Source organism: Antrostomus carolinensis, unplaced genomic scaffold (assembly GCF_000700745.2).
Source record: "Antrostomus carolinensis isolate BGI_N321 unplaced genomic scaffold, ASM70074v2 scaffold37847, whole genome shotgun sequence".
NCBI lineage: Eukaryota > Metazoa > Chordata > Aves > Caprimulgiformes > Caprimulgidae > Antrostomus > Antrostomus carolinensis.
The window spans coordinates 1-9,096 of NW_010325996.1; the positions used below are offsets into that span (position 1 = coordinate 1).

The 9,096-nt window shown below is 57.5% G+C and overlaps 1 protein-coding gene across 1 annotated transcript in view; it reads right to left on the reverse strand.

Moving 5' to 3' along the window:
• Window positions 1-646: 646 nt before the first annotated feature.
• The window catches only part of ANO9 (anoctamin 9), a gene marked incomplete at its 5' end in the record, with an annotated part of 9,996 nt that continues 1,546 nt past the window's right edge, over window positions 647-9,096 (reverse strand). The window contains 15 exons of the mRNA XM_010171439.1: window positions 647-798; window positions 1,137-1,289; window positions 1,808-1,974; window positions 2,179-2,276; window positions 2,452-2,509; window positions 2,813-2,924; window positions 3,477-3,513; window positions 3,605-3,769; window positions 4,301-4,405; window positions 4,837-4,919; window positions 5,969-6,029; window positions 6,391-6,487; window positions 6,599-6,733; window positions 8,406-8,488; window positions 8,686-8,744. Coding sequence (XP_010169741.1) covers window positions 647-798; window positions 1,137-1,289; window positions 1,808-1,974; window positions 2,179-2,276; window positions 2,452-2,509; window positions 2,813-2,924; window positions 3,477-3,513; window positions 3,605-3,769; window positions 4,301-4,405; window positions 4,837-4,919; window positions 5,969-6,029; window positions 6,391-6,487; window positions 6,599-6,733; window positions 8,406-8,488; window positions 8,686-8,744 — 1,565 coding nt within the window. The remainder of the gene's footprint in view (window positions 799-1,136; window positions 1,290-1,807; window positions 1,975-2,178; window positions 2,277-2,451; window positions 2,510-2,812; window positions 2,925-3,476; window positions 3,514-3,604; window positions 3,770-4,300; window positions 4,406-4,836; window positions 4,920-5,968; window positions 6,030-6,390; window positions 6,488-6,598; window positions 6,734-8,405; window positions 8,489-8,685; window positions 8,745-9,096) is intronic.

A 9,096-nucleotide genomic window follows, 5' to 3' on the forward strand; every position in this document is an offset into this window, starting at 1 on the left:
GAGCACTGGCGTGGAGGTGGCGGGTGCTCCTGGTTCAGGGCCACGCTGGGGGCTGTGGCGTGTTCCAACCAAAACCTGCAGCTCCTGTGTCCTTCTGGAGGACATAAAGTCCTCTGATCGCTACAACTCCTGGCTGCCACAGGTTTTGGTTCTAAGGTTTCCCTGGTGTGTGTATTCTCAGGTGACTTGTAGTATGGCTGAGCACAGGCTGTATTCTCCCATTCTGGGGGAGCCAGCACCCATCTGGGGTTCTCCCTCCCTCCCTCCCCAGCTACCCATTTTCACAAAACCTGGGGAAATGAATGTCTGAGGCTTCTGCCCCATTGGACTGAACTTGGCCAGTGAGCCAAGGCCTGGAGGAGAAGGGGGAGGGTGGGAGGCACCAGGCAGTCCTGCAGCTCTCCAGCAGTCAGTGGTGCTCTTTCCAGTCACCAGTACCAGTTTACCCACCACGGGGATGGTGTGAGCGGGAGGTGGCTGGAAGATGGTGCCATTGGAAACCCTCCTCTGTCCCTCCACCCCACAGGCAGGGCCACCGCGGGCAGGGACACTGCAGACAGGGGCACCATGGCCAGGGACACTGCAGACAGGGCCACCGTGGGCAGGGACACTGCAGACAGGGCTGCGAGCAGCCGGGCAGCAGCACTCACTCCACGTCAGTGCTGTTCTCCGTCGCGCAGGGGCTGTATGTGTACTTGTAGACCTGCACAGGAATGAAGTCGGACGTGATGGCGATCACCAGTCCGTTCCCGATGACAGCCAGGATGCCGATGGCCTCCAGGACCTGCAGCCAGATTCCTGCGGGAGAGGAGCGGTCAGGGAGGCTCTGGCAGCTCCCTGCCGCTGGTCGAGGGTTGCAGATGAAGCTCCAGCTCAGGGATGGGTTTGGCATGGCCAGAAGAGCTCAAAGAAGGAGGCCTCTAAGCTGCTCCTCAGCCTCTGCAGGGTCTGAGGTTGCTTCTCCTTCCCCATCCCACAGCTCTCCCTGGGCTCTCCTGCCTCCATGGTGAAGGGACATGAGTCCCTGGCAAAGGGACACCCAAGGGCTTCACACCAGGGATGGGGTTTAACGCCAGCACCGTTCGCAGAACCAGCAGCGCTGGAGGAGGGGTTGTGCTCCTCAGGCCCCATCTCACCGATGTCGTTGGCCTTCCTGGGCACCATGCGCCGGTACAGCCGCATCATCTTGATGGCATCCAGGCGGATCTCGAAGAGGTTGTTGCAGAAGGCCAGCAGCGGGGCCAGGGGAAAGGCGGCGACGAAAATGGTGGTGAAGCTGTACTGGATCACTGCGGGGGAGGACAATGCTGGGTGCTGGTGTGAAGCCACCACTGAGGGGACATCCCTCAGGGTCCTGACCACTGTCTGAGTTTGTCCTGCTTTGTGGCTTGTGTCAGAGAAGCTTTGCAGGGGTGAAGGGGGGAATAGACCTGTCTTGGGGACCCCAAACCCCCACAGGGAACACCCACCTCTCACTGTGGGAGAGGGGGATCTGTGGGGGCCCCTCAGGGCACTGGATGAGCCAGCCAGGCAGAGGGGCCACCCGGGGGTCACAGCCATCACCCCTGGGAGGAAGGGACGGTCCCAGGCAGGGGCCCAAGGCCAGCACAGTTGCCTGCTCTCTCTTCCTTTGGGAATGGCCTCCTCGGTGTGCCGGAGCTCTCGGAGTGGGGCTGGGCGTGGAGCTGGGTCTTGGAGCTCTCCCTTGCCTACGTTGGGCTTCCCAGCATCAGGAGTCACCAGCCAAGGAGGGCCCGTGGCTCTGTGCCCACCATTCCTTGCTTGACCCCCTGCCCATGTTACATACCCATCTCCAAGAACTCGTCAAACAAGCTGGAGATGTAGACCTCGTTGAGTCGATAGTTGTTCAGCCACTGCCTTTTGCAGGGGTCCTCAGCCTCCTCCTCCTCTCCTAACATCACGCTTCTCTTCTTGGGGCGCTTCTTGTTCTTGCGTAGCTTGTAGCATATCCAGCTGCAAGGGGAGGGAGCGGTTTGTAGGGCTGCCTGCAGAGGACAGCAGGGCTGAACTGCTGACACTGACAGCCCTGGAGACCTGAGGAAGGACAAGGAGGAAGTCTTGGCCCAAAGACCAGGGTTACTCCGTGTAAGATCTGGGAAGCTGTCCTGAAGGCGCAGGAGCACCAGCGAGCGCTCGGCGGGCTGGAGGAGAGCTTACGGGATGAAGTACTCCATCACGTTGCTGATGGTCTGCTTGAGCAGCATGATGATGGCCATCTGGATGAAGAGGTCGGTGATGCAGCCGCTGGGGTGGCACTGCGAAGGGATGAGAGGAGAGGAGTTGTGCCCCGTGAGCAGGGTGGCCTGGCCCGAGGGGCTGTTTGGCCAAGGCAGGTTCTGCAGGAGGAAGCTGAGATTCCCAGAGCCTGGCTGGGCAGTAGGGGAAGGAAGAGCAGGAGTAGGTCAGAGAGCTTCATGGCAAGTCCCTCACCTCCTCCAGCCGCCACTTGCCAGCAACACGCACGTAGTTCCCTGGGTGGCCGTTGATCCTGAGCAAGGAAGTGACAACAGCGATATCTGTTGAGCCCCATCAGTGACCCCCGTTGGATGAACATCCAGGTGCAGGATGGGGGGCATCATCCTCCGAGCACTGGTGGAGAGGGAAGGGGCTTCCCCCACCCACCATGCCCACGGGGAAAGTCATGGCCCTGCTGAGGTCCCAAATGGGGTCCCTGTGCCTGGCGGGGAGGGTGGAGGGACTGGGCTGTCCCTGGACCCTGGGGACAGTTGGGGATGTATGGCCCCAACCCAGGCTCCCCTCTGCTCCCCCTGGGCCCCTGGCCACGACTCACCGCCCCAGGAAAAAGGCGATGTAGATGAGGGAAGAGAAGTTTGTGAAGAACTGGAAAGTGAAGAGCTTCACAGTGAAGTTGTTCTCACGCTGGGAGAAGGTCCGTGGTTTCTCTGGGGAAGGGAGCAAAGTGTAGGGGCTTGGTCACAGAGTGGTGGCACCTTGTCCTGCTCCCCCTCGGATGCCACAAAAGCTCCTTCAAGGTTGGAAGGGTGTCTGTGCCCCTCATGGAGCCTTCTCTGCCCTTTGCCTGAGCCCTTTGATGGAGCTGAGCCCAGCTAAGCATGGAGGTCCCTCAGAGCCATGAGCTGGGGGAGAAGGGGCCCTTCAGCTGGGAGGAAAACCATGCTGTGAGCTCTCCTGCAGCTGTGGTGGCTTCCTGCTCATACTGGGTCTCAGCCCTGCAGGGTGGCTGCCCCTCCAAAGCGTAATGTGTCTGAGGGACAGGCAGCTGCCTGCACGTGAGCCACAGGTGAGCTTGTGTGTTGGAGGGCTGCTGACCTCCCATGGGGACCTGCACCGCAAGAGCTGCCTGGTAGATGCTTTGTGATGGTGGAGGAAGGGAAGGGGCTGGGAGCCTGGCTGCTTTTGGGGACCAAGGGTCACTGCTGGGCAGCTCCATATGCTGTGGGGGCAGGTGGGAGATAGCCCCCAGTTCTCCTTACCCAGGTCACAGAGGAAGAGGGCCACACGCCTGTTGACCTGCAGAAGAGAGGTGTAGCACGAGAGGGAAGGGTTGATGGTGGACAAGCAAGGAGAAGACCCACTGCCCACCCCGTGTCTCACTCCTCACCTTGGTCATGATGACAATGGTGACATAGTGCAGCACGGCCCCCGTCATCACCGCCATGGTGTTGGCCTGCTCGCGGAGGAACTCAAAGCCACTCTGGGTGAAGAAAGCCGTTGCTATCACTCGGTAAATGACGAGGGCGTGGGCGATGCCGATCAGCACAGCAATCTGTGGAGGAGGGCAACAGGGTGGTGAGAAGCCGTGCATGGAGGGCATGGGCTTCATCCCACCTGAGGACCACCAGCCTTTCAAACCACGGCTCCCTTCAACAGAGCTCCTCTGGACATGGCCTCAAATGCCAGCCAGTGTTCTTCAGTGAGGGGTGTGAGGTTCATAAGGTGGATGTCTCCACCTGAACTACTCGCCTAGACTCTGTTAGCCCACGGGGAGAAATGAGGACAGCAGTGGTTTGCTTCTTCCTACCCTCTGTGTTACTGCCTTGGTCCTCACCACCTTCTACTGAGGGAGCAGAGCCTTCTGCCCAGATCCCGAAAGGGTGGTTGGCCTCTCCCATCAGCACAGCGAGGTGTGAGCTTGGATCCCTGTGATGGGCACGGACCCACCCTAACAACATGGTTTCTGCCTTTTCTCCAGCAATAGGAGACCCTGAGGTGCTGATCTTGCAGTGAAGTGAGGAGGGAAGGAGGAAAGCCCATGTGCCCTTAAGCCAGATCTCCCCATGTTCACCCTGGCACATACCATCACCAGAACCAAGAGGAGTATGATGGTGCTGCGGAAGTAGGAGTGCTGGTACTTCCGGGGTTCATGCTGCAAGTTATTGATCAGCTCCATAGCCAGCTCCTCCTGCAAAATAAATAAAATCAAAAAATGGGAGAGAGGATCCAGCAGAGCTGTGCCCAGGTAGTGGAAGGTCCGGGGTGGGCGTGTTAATGGAGATACAGGATGAGCAGCACCAGAGGAGGACAGGGATGAACACCCAACGCGACCCACAACAGTGTGGCCAGTCCTGATTGAGTTCGAGCCCTTGGGTAGGTGGGGAGGTGACTAGCAGTGCACTGAGGTGGCTAGTGTCTGCTTAACTCTCTGGAGGGCTCTGTCTCTCCTGGGACTGGCAGATGTTTGCTTTGCTGTTTGTTTAAGTGTCTCCATTAGATGTTGACATCTAATGAGAATCAAGCTGGGCAAGGGGGTCCCTGAGACGTGTCTTTTCTGTAGGTCCAGCTGACCCCTGCCCCAAGAAGGGAAGCGCTAAGAAGGAAAGATGACATCCTCACCTCTTCCTCATCCCACCGGTACAGGTCCCAGTTGGTGACCACGGTGGCTCTCTGTCTCTTCCAGAGCTCCAGGAACACCGTGGCTGAGGGGAGAAGGAGAGAGCGGGATGGCTCTGGAGATGAAGTCACCTCTCCATCCCAAAGAGCAGGACGAGTCACATCACCACCCAACCTGGTGGCAAATCAGCCCCAACTGCCCTTGGCCCATGAAGGACATCCCAGTGACTGGGGAGGACCCCGGCCACGCAGCAGTGAGTGCTGGGCCCCACGTGGGGATGGGGATGGAGGCACGTGGGTGAGCATTCACGGGGAGCCAGGCCAGCTCTTGATGTCTGCAGGGGGTTTGGCATAAACCAGAGTGGGCACCGGGGCTGTTCTGCTGTGGTGGGCACGTTTACCTGGCACCAGCCAGACACGTTGTTCTGGATTAATGAGAAACACACTTTCAAGTGGAGGAGATGTCCTGCACTGCACCCCAGCACAGCTACACCTCATCCAAAACCACTCCTGTTGATCTGGATTGACCTTCCTGAGCCTGTCCCTGTGTAAACCAGCACACAGCGACACGCAAGACCACATCTGTGACCTGCTCCAGCTGTGGTCTCGCAGGTGAAACACCCAGCCCACACTGCAGGGTGGTGGTGGTGGAAGCCAAATGAGATGTGTGGCTAATGTGGTGATGGGGTTACATCAGCTCAGAGCCTATTGATCTGCTGTGCTGGTTCCACAGCAGCTACGGGATCAGGCAGCAATCTGGGGAGGCTGAGGAGGGATCTGGTGGTCCCTCCCTCCTCCTGCAGCTGTAACCACTTACAGGCAGCTGCTAGAAAAGCCCAGCCAGAGAGGCTGTTGGGTGCTTTGCAGGAGGGTTGTGGTGGGTGAAGGTCTCTGGCAGGACAGGTAAGGAGTGTTTGGGGAGCTGAAGGGAAATGCTGGGGTGATTTTTGTCCCTTGCTTTGTCTGGAAGGGGAGCTGATGGCCCTGGAAGAAGAGGAGGTGGGGACTGAAAAGCCCCTGAATGGTGAAGCTGTGTTGGTGTCCCATTTTTCTCTACCTGCTCTCCCCCTAAGCCATGGTGATCTCCCCACTCTTCCAAGCTGTGTGCTCTTGGCACCAAGACATTGACACCTACCCCAGATCGCCATGAACATGGCAAACAAAACCGTCCCCTCGTTGTCAATCATGTGAGTGACCTGGAGAAGATCAAGGAAGAGTGTGATGAGGGCAGTGGGGTGGAAGACCTGGGGGTCTGGGGAGAGGCCTCTGTGCTCCTCATGCCACCCTGTTTCTCCCCAGGACAGGTAAAGGTGCTGCAGGAGGGAAAACATGGGATAGGGATGGGCAGTGGGACTTGTTAGTGGGAAACTCTTCCTTGGTGCTGGAGACCGCAACCAGGTGACACCCCCTCCTCACTGCACGTGTTCTTGGAGGTTTCCTCTGTGTTGTAGGCAGTTTGCTGGCGTGGCTTTTCCTTCTGGTGGTGTGGGGACAGCACAAACTGGGAGTGTTCCCCACCCTCTGCCTTGAACCTGTCTTGGGGAGGCAGCTACCTACCTTGGCGTAGGTGCAGGTGTCGGAGAGCAGCCAGAACGGGCACTTCTGGTCGCAGAGCGGGCACATGATGGTGTTACTGGCTTCACAGATCTCCTTGCTGGAGAGAGAGGTGTAGAGGGAAGCAAAGGGGAGGAACAGCGGCTCAAAGCCACACGTGCAGCAAAGGCTCGTGAACAGGATGGGTGCTGAGTGTTCCCAACTGCCTTACCTCACCTGGCTGGAGTTGAAAATGGTAATCCCAGCCACGAAGACCACCAGCCCAGCCACCGCAGCGAACCCCAGCAGGTAGGTGTACCAGCCCAGCCAGGCGAAGTACAGGGCCACCTTCTCACCAAAATAGCACCTGGAAGGGAAGGTGAGATGTGGTTTGCGGCCAGTGGAGGAGACCATGTTGTCAGGGGTCACTAGAAAATGCTCTTCCACCCCAGAAGGGATGTCAGGTCCAGGAGGGACAGTGCTCTCTGCATGTCTGGGGATTTTGGTGGGATTGGGGGATTCAGCCCAACCGAGCAGAGGAGCTGGAGGAACCACCCTGGTGCAGCATTTCCCAGGGGATTTTGGCAGCAGCACGTGCGAGGAGATGCAGCTGGGTCTCCTGGTGCTCTGACTGAGGGGGAATGCACTGAAGTGGGTCGTGGACATTGCCAATGTCCCCCCATGTTGGGGCTGCGTGGCTGAGGCGTGCTGGGAGGGGAACACAGGGAGATGTGGGGGCTGCTCGGTCTGCACGGCGCGGTGTGGGGCACCAGCTGCCTTAGTCAACCTGGCGACTGATGCAGACTAAGGAGGGAGATCTTATTTCTTTTTTTCCCTCATTTTTTTCTCCCCTCTTCCCCTGGTCGGTGTGCTGCAGGGAGAGCTGCTCTGGCTTATGAACTGGATGTGGTCCCACAAGCGCTGCCTCTGCCTTTCTGCTGGGGGAGCCCAGGGGGTCTGACTGGAGGGGAGGTGTCTGTGTGGGGTCCGACTGCCCATGGGCCAGGTGAGAGGGGTGGGAGGGGTTGGGGGACCGAGTTGCAATCGGTGCCTATGGAACAATTTTAGGGCTTGAAGCAGCTGAGGGGGCTGCAGGCTGCCGTGTTTCTCAAAGCAATTTCTCCGTCTGGGCTCAGCTCTCTCCCTGCTTTCGTGTCTTGTTTTTATGGGGCAACATCTCAGTTTTTCTGGTGTGGGGACAAGGGTTGGAGAGATGGGTAAGAAATGCTGGTAACTACTGACTGATGGACCTGCCTCCCCTCCTGGATTCCAGGGGAATTAACTTTATACTGGCAACCAAAGGTGGTGATGTGCTCCCTGGCCTTTGCTTAAAACAAACAAAAAACCCAATTTCACCCCAGCTTCATGCTCAGCCCCTTAATCCTTCTGTGATAGCAACAAGTCATGATGCATTGACCTTGGAACTGGTAAGTCTCGTACACCATGGAGACGTGAAGAGTCCCTGGTGCCTCTGCCAGAGCTGTAAACTAACAAATGTTTAAGGAAGGAGAGCAGCTCTCCATTTTAATACTTCATCCCCTAACAAAGCCACTTCATGAAGTAGCATCTTCTGCCCTCCTTCCCCTGGCCATGGAGAGTTACTTTTCTTCCCCTTTTAAAACCTGAGCTGTGCTCTTCCCTCAGTTTTAACGCGGTGATAGGAGCCCCTTGTTGCCTTCAACACCCCAAGTTCAGCCTCAGGCTGGACGTGCTGCTCCGATGCTCTGCTCCCTCCTTCCCTTCCTCCTGATCATGGGAGTGTGTGGTTGAAAATGAAACCAGCTAATTAAAAACCCCGCAGATGTGGGGGTTTTTTCATACCGCAAAACTAGCGGATGGAGCTCGGGGCCACGGGGATACCCCTCAGGGTAAGAGCTTTGCTGGTTTCAGAAGAAGCCAAATACTTGTGAGAAGAGCCAGATCCAAACTAAAGATTTAAAAGGAAAGACCGGAGCCTGGCAGAGGCCATCGGGCTCTCTGGGATTCAGGTGGGACCTCTCGGTTGGAAGGATCTGCTGTGCCTCTTCTGCTGGTGTTACCTGATCTTCTCAATCGGCTGTTGGCAAAATATATCTCTCCAGCGAGCCCATTTCTCCTTTAGGAATTCCCTGACCTCTTCTTTCTGGAGAGCAGAGAAGTTGGTTGGATACAGGAATATTAGGGTGACCTTAAACCCCAGCCCAGCTCCTGGTGCTGTCGGGAGCTTTGTCGTGCTCATCATGTGATGCAGCCCCCGTTACCCAAAGGTTTCCCCCACCCAGTTCTGCTCCCCAGCCTCTCACAGCTTTTCCTCCCAGGCACCCATGTGCTCGGCCTCACCTCGTGCAGGGGAAACGTTGCCTCAAAGACCTTCTTCTTCAGCAGGTCTCGCAGATTCTCTGTCAGCAGAGCAGAATGGAGAGGATTAGTGAAGCTTTGCTCTCGCCCCAGGTGTTCCCTGCCAGGCACAATCACCCCAAACCTTTTCTAGAGCCTTTGGGGTGGGCAAAAAAATAAACCAAACCAAAAATATTGCCTGGGAGAGGCTGAGCGGTTCCAAAGGGATCAGCACTAATTCCTGTGGTTGTGGGGCTCTGCCAGGTCCTGGGAGGCTGCTGCAGAGCCAACAGCCTGCACTGCCCTGCTCGTGTCGGGAGGGATGAGCTCTTCTAGGGACACAGGGGAGTGGTGGTGGGCAGCTGAGGTCGGGGGTTTGGGCAGAGGGAGGAGAGCGCTGCTGCTGGTTCCTGC